This window comes from Morone saxatilis, unplaced genomic scaffold (assembly GCF_004916995.1).
Source record: "Morone saxatilis isolate NCDOM2014 unplaced genomic scaffold, NCSU_SB_2.0 Contig24, whole genome shotgun sequence".
Lineage (NCBI taxonomy): Eukaryota > Metazoa > Chordata > Actinopteri > Moronidae > Morone > Morone saxatilis.
In genome coordinates this window covers 15,110,495-15,126,300 of record NW_023339807.1, presented here as the reverse complement: position 1 = coordinate 15,126,300, position 15,806 = coordinate 15,110,495, and the positions used below count along the sequence as shown (strand labels likewise).

General features: G+C 40.6%; 1 protein-coding gene across 1 annotated transcript; it reads left to right on the top strand.

Annotated features, from left to right (window-relative positions):
• The first annotated feature begins 4,589 nt into the window (after positions 1-4,589).
• Positions 4,590-15,710, top strand: tuft1a (tuftelin 1a). Its single transcript, XM_035672270.1, has 12 exons — positions 4,590-4,821; positions 10,223-10,300; positions 11,382-11,483; positions 11,593-11,679; positions 11,942-11,992; positions 12,133-12,219; positions 13,245-13,355; positions 13,487-13,710; positions 13,814-13,919; positions 14,025-14,108; positions 14,345-14,439; positions 14,676-15,710. The coding sequence occupies exons 1-12, from the start codon at positions 4,762-4,764 to the stop codon at positions 14,746-14,748; spliced, it is 1,158 nt and encodes a 385-aa protein (XP_035528163.1). The 5' UTR covers positions 4,590-4,761; the 3' UTR covers positions 14,749-15,710.
• The last annotated feature ends 96 nt before the right edge of the window (positions 15,711-15,806 follow it).

Genomic DNA, 15,806 nt, shown 5'->3' with positions numbered 1-15,806 from the left:
TCTATCCATCTTGTAGCTCTACAGGCCCTAAAGAAAACGAAGGCTCTTCCAGCAGCACCTGTGTCACAAGCATGCTGCATTACCCCCCAAAGATGCAACATTGTACGTGACCTTTACTGTTGTGTTTGCATCAGCTGGTTCGGCAGAGAAGCGGCTGAATGTGTTGACATGCCATTCACTGAGCATGCAGTGGCCACGGCTGAGTGCTAATGTTGTTGTTTTGCCCTCTTAGCTCTTTGCTGCAGGATTGTTTTCTGTCATAACATAAGCATCATGCAGAGCAGAAATCAGCTCGGCTGAAGAGGACTGAATTATTGTGTATAGAGACATTCGCAACAACCTGGATAAACAGTTCAAGCTTCTACTTTAGACTTCAGTTTTCCAGCTGTCAGCTAACTAAACTCACAAATTTTCTACACAACAAAACCTGTATGTCACCATGCACAAAACCTAGTGAACAAATCCAAACAAAATCTGACATTTAGTGTGTTGATAACAGCACCAAGTGAAAAAGAAACTAAGAGATGACCCAGCTTTTCTGAAGGTTAATTTGCTCTACCATCTTTAATGAGTTACAGAATTGAATCTGGACATTGGATACTGTGATAACCACCATGCAAGGTAGAAAGCAACTAAGCTGATGTTTTGATAAAGGTCTGCCTTCTTATTTGTGGACACATTCACAGATTTATACAATTACTATGTCCACTATTTGGGCCTCCCTATATCATAAACACAGAAATATTATTTGCCTCCTTCTTCACCTTGAGAGAGGCGGGGAAATACCAAACTGCCCACCTGCCACACCCTCGATAGATTTAAGACAAATGAATCATGTCTTTTTGTTGAAATCTTAAATTGAGTAATCAGGATTATGTCTGTGAGTTGCAGGCTGGTAAAAGAGACCTGTCTTTTGTAGTTGGTACTGTGGGTAGTGATGGATGGTTTGCTGCTGCCAGCAGCACCACAGGGCGAGGCATGACAGGAATGTGCAGGGTCAACTGAACTTCTACAGAACAACAAGACGTTTCTAAAAATAAAATCTGACATCAGAAGATCACTGACAACCCCAACTCATCTCTATATCTCAGGAAAAGCTCTTTATAGTAATGGAAACAAATACATGCCTTTATGCTGCAGGACAAAACATTTTTATGACTTAAGGCGTTTGTTCTTCCTATGACAAAGAGATGCAAGTCAGCTCCCTGGAGGGAGACTTCACCAACTCCTCTGGTTATTTATGTGTTTACATCCTATTTGGCACATTGGCACTCGTAACAAGAGTGTGTTTGAGTATTTTGAGACTCCACAGTGGTGACTGTGTCTCAGAAGTGTACAGACTTACTGTGCCTCCTGTGGTGCTATTGTGTGATTGATCTACAAAAGACCTGAAAAAAGCCCTGTTCCCCTACTTGTTACTGGGAATTGAACTTACTCGGAACATATTTGTTGGCATGGAGTCACGCCTTTAATGTTTGCTTTAGAACCAGATGCAGTGTCCATGATACTACGCCTCCAACCCAATGCAACCAAACATGTACAGTGCCAACATGTTGTGTGCGGTACCTGTTTTTCTAGACTATAAAATATGAGTGAGCATACTTTCCATGGGTGGGATTGGGTTTCCATATAGATCCAGCTTCCCAAGCACAACTTTTAACCTGGGGCTGATTTGCCAACAGCTGGGTGTGCTGTGTTTTGAAATCTGTGTGTGTTTGCTATTGCATATGGTTCTCCAGAAAGAACACAGCCTTACCGTAAAAAATATTTCCATTCGCCTCCAGATATTCCACATGTGGAAATACAAGTCTATTAGACTTAGATACAGTAGCTCAGATACAATGATAAATTAGTTGTAATTGTTTTGTATTGATAATGGATACACAGATTAAAACATAAGGAGTGGGAGAAAGTCATTATTTTAATACGTCAGTGCTATAAATAACTATCTTTGTGTTCAATATAACAGGAAAGTCAGGGCCGTGGCCAGGATCTTAGAAATACTAAGGTCATGACAACACAAAGAAAGTGTCTAAAACGTTTCAATATTTGGATCTCGCTAGGTGTTAAGTCATATTTTGTGCAATTTTTACTTAAATGAAGCAGTTCTTACACAGACATACCTCAGGAAATCAACGACTGATGATAACCTAAACTAAAATACATCCATACAATTAGTACCAAATTACAAAGTTCATACCAGGAAATTATAAGTTAATTATGGACCTGCTAAATTAAGTGTAACTCTTTTAATTCTAAAGTCTACAAACACTAAAAATGTTTTGTTTTTTAAATGTAGAATGTAAACACCCATGTTCAGGTTGATGAAACTCACAAATTTCACATAAAGATCTGAGAGGACGTGACCACAGTGTATTCAATGGTAGGAAGGGCTCTGATAATAATAAAGGAGTGAAAGGATGACCTTACCATGAGGTTTACTTTTCAAAAATAGAGTATATGACTACATTTATAGTGTCATCATTGTTTTTGAGAAAGCAACATCACTGTATCACCACACACTGACTCTGTGTCACCCGAGTGCACTTTTAACCTGTGACCATTTATTCCCACACAACCAAAATATGAGCTTTTTCTCTTTTCCAGTTTATTGGTCAGTTTTCTGCCCTGTTGTTCAGGTCACCTGGACTTTGAACCTTTTAATGATCCCACTCAGACAAAAAACAATGGAAACCTTATTGTTATTTCATAGACACATTTAATTATGATTAAACAGTTGTCAGTTTCCATTTACAGTAAAAGTAAAAGTCATCTACATAATTTGTTTTCTCCATCGAAGTTAAATTATTACATATATAAGGTGAAAACTTTAGATCTCCTCAATGAGGTGGTATTAATTAATTGTCTGGTGGATCATCTTGTTGTAGTAATCTACAAACCACTGCTGACTTGTATTTAAACTTTAGTGTAAGAAAAATGAGAATTTTCCTATATACTTCAATGTGGGCACACCTTTTGGATTCTTCTGCTCCTGTAAACTGTAGTGCAACCTGGGAATTGTTGAGGCCTGTTAACACACTTCAACTGAGTCCTATACTATCTTAACAATAAGATCGTATATCTCTGAGTGTGTTCTTAAGACCATCAAAGTCCCATCGGAGGTGACGGAGTGTGAACAGATGTGAATAGCAGGATTTTGACTCATATCGTAGCCTCAGACGTGGATGTATGTAAACACCTCTCATAGCTGTCTGCTGTCTGATCTGTGGATCAGTCTGTCTGCGTGTGGTCAACTGTGTGATGTTAACACATAGTTATGGCTCATATTATGGCTCAATACCGGGGACACATAATGGCATACTGTAGTAAGGTGTTTGTACATGTGTTCATGTGGGACATCCTCATTCCACATGATAAATCAGCCATTAAAAAACAACATCCACTCTGACACGATCTCACTACATTCTTGGTTAGTAATCTATTGCAGGGAACATTTACTGATTAAATACCCCCTGCACTTTTGAGAAATTCATTGTTTGTTTCTGATGAATGTGAGATAGCAACATTTTTCCTTCACTGGCACATCGTTGCTGCGAGTGTGTGTGTGTCGTTTCAGCTCCTGATTCAAATTCACTTGGCGTCATCCCCTGTATGCCACCTCGAGCTGTTGTTTGCTCCTCAACAGCCATTAATGCCATTAAAGTCTTTATCCAATTTGAGGTCTGTGCCGATCTGGCTCAGCTGCTGCTGAATGCAGGCAGAGAAACTCTAGTCCTGTTACTTGTGTTTTATCATCTTGTTCCTGTTGTTTAACGTCAGTTCACTCTGGAAGCATGTTGTTTATCATGTGTAGGCTAAATATTAATGTTGCATAAACACTTTAAATAAATAGACAAAACAGCCTCACTGCTGCATATATCAGATAGATAGAGACATTTAAAGGGTTGTTTTTAGTGTTTCCTTATTCATTGTTAATAATGAATAAGGAAAAACAAAGTTATGTTTCTGCGCTGTGTAAATAAAATTGAATGGCCTCACATTGAGCAAGTCTGCATTTATTTTTGTATTGTTAAACTTGCATTGTCCTTTTTGTGGTTACAGACTGAACAAAAAAAGTACTGTGCTGTATTAACCACACAACAATATGGCAACTTTGACAAAACAAAGAGCATCAATATGTCCACTGTGGTAGAGGGACTTATCACCTTGATACCCTGCTTTCCATAGCTTTGTAAGCTAATAGGAGACACTTCTTAAAGAGGTTCAGCCAGGGGTTAAACCTTCTGAATGAATCATTCATTGGTCAACTGAGCAGTGTACTGTAGCAGCAGATGACAATCCAGCTTCAGTGTTTACTCCCTGAGCATTTTGCAATCCTAATAAATGAAGTCTAATAAAAACCTTCATCATGTGATGATCATGATGTAAAGTTTCTGGAGGTTATTGTTCCACTGGTTGCTGTACAGCACATACCTCTGACCCTCCCCGCACAGCTATTCCCTGTTTCCCCAGTTCCCTATTTGGCTGTTTCGGTCGGTTTGTGGGCGGGTCGGCGGTGTCCTGCCCACTCCCACAGTGACGTGATGAGAAAACTCCTTACAATGTGCTAAGAGGAGAAGGAGGAGGAGGGAACAGACACATGAATACACAGGTCTGTGCGCCGGCCTGAAGACTGATAAGAGCAGCAGCTACTGTGGAGAGACACCGGGAAGTTCTTCTAACGGAGGGAGCTCTATAATCTGCGTTATTTATTTATTTATTTATTTATTTGTTTGAGTATTTATTATATTTGTGGCAAAGATGAACGGAGTGACGAGGAGTCTGTGCACGTTTGAGGACATCAGAAATCAAGAACACGGGGTGAGTTACTCGATGTTATTCGCATATGTGGCACTTATTTCTTACTTTTGTCTGTTCGAGGATAAGTTCCTGTGTGTTTATGTATTGTACGGATGCAATGTGGTAAAATAAGAAAACCAAAGGGAAATAAATTCTTCTCCCTCTGCTTTTTTTGGATCTGTTTCTGTCTGATCTTTCAAACTCATATTTTCAGTTTCTTTCCCCCCCTTTTTTTTTTGAATTAAAGGGCCCCTGTGTGATATTCTGATTCTGTCACAGATCTTCAGGCTTCATCTGTTCTAAGCGGTGTATTAACTATTAAGTCCCTGGCCTTGTAGTAATTAAAGTATTAGCCCCTACCCCCCTACCCCCCTCTCTCAACTCCCAACACATACACACAAAGGCAGCAGCTCAGAATTAGTTCAACTAACATCTGTGCCTGTCACAGGTGCCTCCTGCCCACATCATTTAAGGGCTTACACTTGTAGTTGTGACAGACAGTGAAGGCGGCTCAGGAAACAAACCCGGTATAAGCTTCAGTATGTGCACCACCTGTGCATGTGAAGTTTTGTTAAACAGGATTAAACATCACACTTGTTGATTTGCTGCGCGTACTGTGCTGTATAAATGAGTGATCAGCAGCTCGTGTCACGTACAGTAGGACATACAGTAGGTTTTATCTTCTGTCTGTCTGTGGCAGCGGAGGTTTAATCATTAACCTTGGCTGAAAAAGCAAACTGTTCACCTGCACTGAGGTTTATAAGGTTGCGGAGCAACATGACACTTTCCCCTTATCAGCAGTCTCCCGCTGAGTTCAATACCTACCAGAGAGACAGATGCACTGAGCTCATATCAGATGATATTCTTTAAAGAAGGTCATTACAGTGAACAGTCTCAACTGTGATCGTGTAAAATAAAATCTAACTAAGTGTGATCAGAGCAGAATTTGAGAGCCATATTTTACATTTATGTCAGTGGTCTAGACTTAAATATCAGTTACTGTTGTGTAACTGTCTAAAAGGTCAGTGTACAAAGGGCAGTCCACTCACACACCTAATAAACTGATTATTGGTGTTGAGGAATGTGTCGTGAAGCAATATATGAAATTCGCTTTCAAAATTTGCTCAGTGTTTGTTTGATCCCTCATACATTACATTTTACATTCGTCTGATAGCACATTTGCATCAGCCTCAAACAGAACACACATTCGTCTTTATCAAAGTCCAATGTAATAGTCAAATAGTCAACCACCTACACTATTTACATATCTGATATGGTTATTCAGGTCAGACTATATAAAGCAGCAGAGTTATTTCACCTCTACACGTAACATTCCATAATGAGCAAGTGTGGGAAGATTGTTAACAAAAAATGACACCCATAATCAGGTCTACAGGGATACGTGAGGAGAAGGAATGTACCTGATGTAGCAGAGGAAGGCCTTCAGTGAGTGTTTTGTTGTTTTGTGTGTTTCCTGGAACTGAGATATGATCGAAAAAAAACAAAACAGATGGAACATCCAGGCCTAGCTTAGAAACAAAATGTTTATAATAGTGACCAAATGTCTGACTTCTCTGCTGTTATTTGAACATTATTTGAAATTTGTGGCACAATTTCTCTTCCCTAAAAACCCAGTGTATTGCAAAGATTGTTTTTTTTTTTTTTTTTTCCTGTGTGGGGAACTTTTTAAATAACGCCACAGTTATCCCTGAAGACATTTAGTTTCCATGCGTTATGTGACACATTCCCTCTGTCTTGCCTCATCCTCCGTCACCATCTCAGTCAGGAGTGTCTGACGTTACAGACTGGGAATGAGCCAAACATGACATATAAATGCATCTATGTAGAAGGATGACTGCAATATGGCAGCACATACCTGGTTTGCACACCACACAGAGCAGGAAAAAAAAAGGAGATTATTATTCATAGTAAGATGATTGAGAAATTAGGGGTTTTATTGATGGCAGCTCACGCTTCATGACTAAGATCCAGGATCCCGGACTAGCTAGCACATTCAGACCCTTCACCAACACGTCACCTCACACCTCAGCTAGACTCTTACCTTCAAAGTTTACTTAACCTTTAGCTTAGCTCTTTAGTTTGTACAGACTGCTGACTGATTTAAGGGCCCAGCCTGACAGACAGTTAGCGATAACCTTTACTACCCTGGAAACTATAGCTTGATACTAAATGATTTAATCCCAGGACTTTATTGTCATTATTGATTAATCTCCTCATTATTTTCTTGATTAATCATTTATTTTTTTAAAGTTTTTGAAACATTTATAACAATTTCTTATAGGCCGAAGTGCTTGTTTTGTCCAGCCAACAGTCCAAAAAGGGTATTTCATTAACTATCATATATAACAAGAAAAGGAGAAAATATATTTTAGAGGCTGGAACCTGCAAAAGTTTGTTTAAAATATTAGATTATCAAAATAGTTGCCAATATGTTTTCTCCAATTAATCGACCAATCATTGCAGCTCACTAGTAATAAATCTACGTGCTAAGTTTGGATATTGAACCTCAGTACTAAAGTGGACCAAAATGTGTTTTTACAGTTGAGTGTCAGTAAGTTAAACTTGGCTTGAATCTTGTTTGCTTATTCATTGATCAAATATTTCCTGATCTTGTGTTTTATGTTTCGGTGTACTCTAAAACAACTTTAAACGCGGATGTACCGAGTAGTTTGGCAGGTTATGCTAATAGGAAAGGGAATCTTTTAAAAACATGTGTATGTATCCTAATGTCTTATATAAGTAAGGTACTGAAATGTGACGATACCTGCAGCACTGGCCCCAGTCAGCACACACCTGCTGCCTCAGAGGTTTATATAATGCAGTTGGAAGGGAGACAAAAGTGACATCTGTGCAGCAGGTATGGGAAAGCAGTGCATGAGAGGGATAGAGTGATTTTAATGGATGATGAAGCGCACACACACATAGACACACAAACTCACACTTGAGGCATTCTTTGTGGAATGCAGTTACTTAACCTGGAGGCACACGAGGATGTTTTACTATTAATGGCCACGATACCTGATGAAATCTGAACAATTTTGTATCCTGTGTGGCAGGAAGCTCTAAAGGACATTTTGTTTTTCTGTTTATCAGCAACATTCCCAGGTTAGTAGTCACATCTCAGTTAATTTAACTCAGATGATTTACAGGCCTCCTGATGGCAAAGTCCAAAACAAGGCCTCCTCATTCTCTTTAAGCCTTTCAGCCTAGCCGTACCCCATGATCCTTTGTGCCCATTGTCAGTGCAACCAACAGTGTGGATGCTCTGTGTGTGTGTGCTTAGTTTCAGGTTTCTGCCCTGTTATAAAGGTAGTGTGTACTTTGGGTTACTGTGTGTATCTGTGTGTGTATTTTCCGTGTGAGAGGCTGTTTGCGTGTGCATGCATTCGTCAGTGACATCCAACTGGTCCCTTTGTCTGTGTTCCAGGGAAGTCTAGTATTACAGGTTGTCTTTGAAGGTGGCATAGGCGGCATTTTTCTGTGTGTGTGGATGTAATAGAGAAAGTTGGCAGCGAGACGAGTGCGTAAATAGTCCACGGCAGAGCGAGGATTAGCTGAGTCTTTATTTGGTTGTTCAAGAAGGGCCAGAGAAGTTGTATAATGATGCATTCCTTCTTAACAACCCTCTCACTGTTTCTTTCTCTCTTCCTCGTCTCCTTCCCCCCCTAATCGCTGTGTCTTTAGAGCATTCAGGTGTCTGTAATCTGAGAGGAAAGCATGTTGAACAAGAAGGGGGTTGTTTGGCTTTCGTTTCCCTCAGTTTTGTTTGTCGTATTTGGACCCCCGCCACAGGTTTTACGCTATTTCCCTCCGTCCCTCTACGCTTTTTCCTCCATTACTGTACTTCCTGAACAGAACCAGATAATTATAAAGGCCTTCTGTATCTGTGGAACACATGGCTTTTCTTCTATAACCTCTCAACGCTTCTTATCAAGGCATTATGCAACACGGCCCGGTTCATTTCCCCCGTCTGGCTCATATTAACAGATACAGTAGAAGTGCCTTTATTCACAAATAATTCTACAAATTAGAAAAGAAAATAATGACGAAGAATAATAATAGTGTCCTCAAATGTCAAAAACCTCAAGATGTTCCCTTTCTTATTACATAATACAAATATAAGCTGCAAAAACAATGTCCTTGACGGTCTAAACAGGACATACAGTAGCTGGGCCTTTTGTGCTGCTGGCCTTTTACCAAAAGAAAACAAAGAAATAAAAGGCATACTGTACGAAAAGTTAAATAGGGCCAAAAAAAAGGATACACACCCACTTTTTGCGTAATTGGTTTCGTGTGTGAGTGTTTGTGTTGATAGTATTTAACCACAGGAGAACATTGCAGACATTTTCTTATTTGCCTGTTGTGTGTCTCCAGTTGACAGTTGCGCAGTAAGCATGACAAAAATCAATATTTATATTATTATATTATACAATTTTTATATATTTTCCGTATATACGCCACACATACGTTTACAGGCAAACTCATTAAAATATGCAATCATTAAGATCAATTTATACGATTGGATCAGGGCACTACAAGGTGCCGGAGGCCATCAAATTTAGGCTTTTGTGGCCAAATGTACCCAGAACCCCTAGCTGTCTACTTTTCCCAGCTGGCTGACTACTCCTTTATAGTTGTGGAACACCCAAGACACCAGGAGGACAGGAAAATAAACAGAACAAGATGTGTTGGCTGGAAATAGTTATATAATGTCTTTGACCCCCCCTCCCTCACATCCGCATACTTCCACTCTCTCACACACACACACACACTCACTGGGTACCACTTACTAGGGGGTTCCCTGTACGGGAAGACATACGCCCAGTCACGTCCTGGTCGAGAATTTTCCTGTAAGAGGGACTCTCCTGCGACTGAAAGAAATAACTGGGACGGTTTGTGTGTTTTTGATTTTTAAAGTGGTTGAGCGTTAAATCTGTGCGTCGTTTTGTCTCCTCCCTCTTATAATGTTAACGTGCCAGATAGTTTATGGCTACTGCGAGATTTTGTTGCCATGGAAATGTTCTGTCTTGCTTGACATTACATTTTCTGCCCACTTTGCCAGAAATCCAGCCACTGCTTCCAATTGGCAGCGAGCGTCTGGAGAGTTTCCGCCTTATCCCTCTGACGTCCATAGCACACAATTTAAATGAAACAATCTGTGTCTGTGTAGCTGTGAAAAACTTTTGCTTTCTCTCTGACGCGCGTACCCCGCTCTCTTACTGGTTACTGCCCCCTCTCTCCCTCCTTCTCTGTTTCATTCAGTGAGTATGACTCAGTCTCTCCTCCTGTTTTTCCCCCGCTCTCCTCCCTCAAAATAGTCCTCAATCAGTCTCTCCATCACATAACGGTCTCTTTGTGGATTCACTTCATCGTCTCCTTTCCTTATTGCCATTTTTTTCAGGAGGGGTGCAGGCGACTGAGGCTCACACTGCACAACCAGAGTCAGGCAGCTCAGACCACAGAGCAGCACAGGGACAAGGTAAGAACTTCTTGCACCTCATGATTTAGGTTATAATATGGACTACAACACCAGTGCAGAGAACAGACGTTGGAATCAGAACTGTGGGAGATTAAGGAGAATAGTGATGAAAAGTTAAATGGAATAACATTCATGACTGTTTTAAATGCATGTTTTGGATACTTGAGGGCAAAATATCTGGTTTAGGTTGTTATGCTATTACATTTATTTTGACTTTTCATCTTTAATGGATTCACTGGGTCGAATTTGTTGTAAGGCATGAGGGAGAACAGTCTGCGATTTCTTTTGTTGAGAAAAAAAACAAACGGTAGCACTGCTTCCTTTTAGAGGTAAAGGTGCTCATCATTGAGGCCATACATGGATCTGAAAGTTCAGACAGTTAATCTTCTCAATGATCCTGTGGAATCAGCTCAGAGCTACCGTACATGTATCACGCTACATTCCTACACGCAAACTGCTTGTAAACATGCCATCAGCTTTTTAAATGTGTGGGTTCTCACAGACATCCTCTCAAAATGTCTCAAGACAACCATTGTTCTACCAAAACCAGTGCCAGAGTTACAGAAAAAAAACGGGACCACCAGAGCAGCAGAGTTGCATAACGTCTCCCCACCTTCTTTGGCGTGTCCCTCCTCTCTCTCTCTGCTCATGGTTTTGACCAAGTCTTCAAAAGAAGCACCAGATGTTTATGGGTTAGTCTCCATAGTGATTATGGCTGAATGTTTCTGCCTCCTGATTATAGACACTTGCAGTCAGTCACACGCACACGGGAATAAATTGCTCAGGACAAGACTGAGATAGAAAGTATATTCTTGATGTATTCAGTTTTGCTTGGAAATAGTTTAATTGCATCATTCATGTCAGACGTTCCTGAAGCATGTTTCATAACGACTATTAAGCGGAACTTCTCCTGGCTCTTCTTCCAAATTTTGTGTTGCAATATCTTTCAGAAACAAGCACAGTGACATCACTCATGTTTGCTTAAGCTTTTGATGGTTGGAAATGTATCACACCCATCCACCCATGCTCATTCAATACGATGTGCGCCACATTGTTAACTCCTCCCCTCTCTAATCTCCAGCCGATTGGACGTGCGTTTGCAGTGGTGCAGCCGGCCAGCGACAGGACAGCTCTGAACCCCGAACCGGTGAAATCTACAGAGGAGCAGGTGGAGGTTATTAAGGTGGGTGTGGCACATTAGCTGGTATTTTTAAAGACATAAATGACATGTGAATATGTTTGTTTCATGGTCACGTTGGTGTTAAACGCCCACGTCTCTCTCCCTGTTCCAGGTTTATCTGGAGGCACGCAAACAAGAGCAGCAGAAACACCAGCAGAGCCTGAAGATGTTGTCTGATGAAGTTTCACAGATACAAGAGGTCAGTCTCTGGACAATATCTACCGTGGCTCTCACTGTCTCACTAACGCACAAACACACGCCAACATCTCTGAATTATGTAACTATTTGCATGTTTCCAGAATGTAAATTCCTCTGCGCTCTCAGCCTGCATCTCTTCCAGACTTTTTCTCTCTCTGTTGAGTCATTTAGTAGAGCCTGGTACACACACATGTTGAAACATTATTTTTTTTTAAATATGATAATACCTCAGTAACTCACAATTATGTCTTTATTCCACACAGGTAAGGTATTGCCTGAAGACACTGAGGGAGCAGATGGCAGCAAAAAACAAGGTAGGTCTATTTTGAGCTGCTATTTTGTGCCTTCACCATTGTTAACCTAACATCCTGTGTTCTTAATGGCCTTTCCTCCACCTTTTCTCATCTCCATCTTTCACACTTTCCTTGCTGACATCCTCCTTTTCTCTTTTCAGCCGCACACAAACGGGTGGAAAGTTAGCATTCCCTTCAAAAGGAGCACCTCGTCTGCACCCAAGGGGGGAGCTAAATCTGACGGACAGGTGAGCACTTTCTCACGTTGTCTGTGTATACAGTATATGTGAGTCTTTTCAGTATGCTGAAGTAATGCACATATCGAATCTCGCGTGCATATCATAGCCGCAGTCAACTGTCTGTGTTGTCTTTTAGACAATGTGTGCCAGTGCGTGATGCCTGTAAAGCGATCATCTCCCAGAGGCACATAGGTAGAAGGAAGTTAAATAGAGATGTGATATAGAAGAAAAATAAAGGATTAAATGACAGCGAAAGAATAAGAAATGCTTATAGCACCCAGGGGTGTATGAAAATGTGTGAGAGAGCCGTTCCAGCACACACTGTTCCTCTCCCTGCATCTGTTATTGTGTTCAGGCCCTCCTCATTGTTCCCAGCATTCCACAGACACCTCTCCTTTAATAGTTTTGTTGCTGTCTTTAAGTCACACTCTTCTAGCAACCACTACTATCTGTCAGTAATGTTTTGTACGAATACAACAGAGCTGACGCCACTATGTTTGGTTGAATGGTTTTTGCACCAATTATAGCATTAATCTGTGAGTCATGCTCACTAACAGAATACTAACAGAAGTGTTGCTTCAGTGACGTACGCAGACACGCCTGTTTTCTTTTTGACTGCCAAACCTACTGAGCCTGAGCGAAAAGAAAACAAGATTTTACATTATATCATCATAAAAGTATCTGTCTATATCTATCTTTTGTTTTTATTACAAATCAATCAAAGCAGATTTAATGGGACTTTTTGGTGCCGATTAACAGAAAAAACCCTTTAATGTCCAAATGAAAACAGAAAGTGATATAAATTGATTACAAATATAAAATACTTGTTTGCGTAAGTATTCATGGCCCAAGTGAACATTTAACAGATGCGCCTTTGGCAGCAATTACAGCCTTGCACATCTGGACACTGCAATTTGTCTGCCTTTTTTAACAATAATCACATTCTCCATTGGACTGTAGGATCTGAACTCTGCCACTCCAAGGGATTACAGTATCTATTTGCTAATCTAACACTTCCTTCTATTCTCTATTAGGAAGCAGATGAAGAAGCAGAGAGAACCAAGCTGAGGGAGGTCAGCAAGCGCCTATATGCACAGCTCCAGGAAGCAGAAAAGAAACACCAAGAGGAGAAAGAAAGGCTGCAGGTAACAAAAATCCACAGAGCTTATTTTTACACTCAGCATGACAAATAATGCGTGTCAGCTGCACTGAAGACACATTTTAAACAAACTGAAGTCATAAAGCGTTCCCTCTTTTTCTCCCCTGTCTCTTCCAGGCTGAGGGCAGCAGGCTGAGGGAACACCTGAGCGACCAGGAGGAGAAGTTGAAGACCACAGAGGAAGCCAGCGAGAGAAAAGACATGCGCATTGAAGAGCTCCAGAGGCTGCTGGGGGGGATGGAGCAGGAGAGCGCCAGCCTGCGGGAAACAATCCGCAGTCGCGAGGAGGAACTCCGCGAACTGCGCAAGATCAGAGAGGAGGGCCAGAAGGGGGAACAGAGGTCAGCTAACACACATATACACAAACAGAATGAATTATTCTTGATCAATCCATGACAATCAAATCATGAGTAGTGTGTTCTAACTCTCTGTGTGGACTTTTAGGGCTGAGCAGTTGGAGAAGGAGGTGGCTATTCTCAAAGAAAAGATCCACCATCTGGATGACATGCTGAAAAGCCAGCAAAGGAAAGTCAGACACATGATTGAACAGGTGAGGCGCACATGTGTGAGACTCTGTAAAGCAAACACATTGTCTCAGTGTTCATATTTGCACAGCATTCACTCACTGTTTGACTGTGTGTTTGATCATCTGTAGCTCCAGAACTCTCGCATGGTGATCCAGGAGAGGGACCGCGTGATCAAAGAGCTGGAAGAGAAAGTGGCTTTCTTGGAGGCCGAGGTGAGTACTGCTTATTGTCTTCTCCTATAAAAAAGATTTTATGGCATTTCAGTGGAATTTAGAAAGAGGGGGCAGCGTTAAATGGACGTGAGGGGGAGGAGAAAGGAAACTCAGCCTGAATTATGCAGAGAGACAGTGAGGAGATGTGAAAGGGAAGGAGGAGATTACTACTGTCTGCTTCGTGGCCACATTAATTGGTATTATGTGACGTGACCCCTGACCTCATGTGTGTGCAGAACCGAGAGATGCACGACCAGATGGACTACTTCCTGGGAGGACAAAGGTCTAATTCCTATCTTTCATCGGAGCGCAACCCCCAGATTGTTTACAGGTAACTTATTTAGCCTTTTTTTATATTTTTTTCACCTTCAAACCTTACAAATTGCAGACATATGTGCAAGTCCTACAGAGTTTAGTGACATTAAAAGTCCAAATTAAAAATCTCAGCTTGCAAACAAGCACTCAAATATTCACCTATTCTAGTTGTACATCTGCATAAGATGCATATTTGTTTTTATGCTGTTTCAATATAAAAATAACCAATTTCTCTTCCTCTTGTCCCCTCAGTAAACCAATCAAGCCATCCAAGTCATCTAACAAACCACTCCCTTTCATCAAAGTCATCGAGATCAGATCATGAAGCGACGGTGCAAAAGAAAGATAAAGTAATTGTGGAGAAAGGGTCAGAACCACCAAACCAAACAGCACCACATCTGATCACATGAATATTCGGGATGTCAGAGCTGGGCTTCCTGGACTGCAACTACATCAACACTTCCACTAATGCTTTTAAACACTCTTGAAGGAAACTGTGTGGTGTTTCACACACACACTGAGGCTTGCCGTGTGTGATGATGAATGAGTGTGTATGTCAGCTTTAATGTAGATACATTAAGTGTACTTATTCAGCTGATGTGAATTTGAAGTTTTACATGTAATACTGCATACTGTATCCAAGTGTTTCCTAGTCCTGGCCTGTTTTGATCGCTTTTTTAACCTTTGAGTTTATGGCTTTGGCATCATTGTATCAAAACAGAACTGTTGAGCAAAGTGCAAGGATGGCAGACCTTTTGTCAAAATGGGTTATGACATTATGAAGTCCATATACAGTAATGTAGCAAACATAGCTAACTAAGCTAAACGTTTTATGTACAAATCATAAACCAGATGATCTACATCCTGCTTCCTTGTTCTCATTAGTCACTCATCCATGACTCCGTTCACTTTGCTGAGTGAATGGTATGATGCATTAAACGTGTAAATATTGACTGTAGCCTATCGATACCATGTGAAGAAAAGAGTTTTTAAGTAAAAATGTAGTTTTAAAACCCCAAATAACAAACTGTGAGGGCGCAGAAGGAAGCGTCATTATTCTGCATATTTGTTGTAAAGCATTTCAGTTCCCTGTAATTGTGTAAACAGTCACAGTCTTGTTTTGTACATAATAATAATGAATGTGATTTGATGTTTTAATTTCTAACAACTTTCTCCTTTGTATTTATTTATATTAAATAAAACCTGTAGACAGATAGTGTTTTTTTATGAAGTACATTCTGATCTATTATCTGTTTGTGGCTTTCAGAATAAATTACTGAAAATAAATACAATGCTTCTTTTCTTACTGGAATCAGCAGTAGCATATGTTGAAGAGAGCGCCCTCTGCTGGACACAACTCACACTAGCAATTGCTGCACTGTT

What these genes read in the sequence shown, in the direction of transcription:
- tuft1a (XM_035672270.1), top strand. Translation starts at nt 4,762, where the DNA reads ATGAACGGAGTGACGAGGAGTCTGTGCACGTTTGAGGACATCAGAAAT. An exon ending in TCAGAAATCAAGAACACGGG is followed by an intron (nt 4,822 to 10,222) that starts GTGAGTTACTCG and finishes CATTTTTTTCAG; the next exon opens with GAGGGGTGCAGGCGACTGAG. An exon ending in TCAGACACATGATTGAACAG is followed by an intron (nt 13,920 to 14,024) that starts GTGAGGCGCACA and finishes GATCATCTGTAG; the next exon opens with CTCCAGAACTCTCGCATGGT.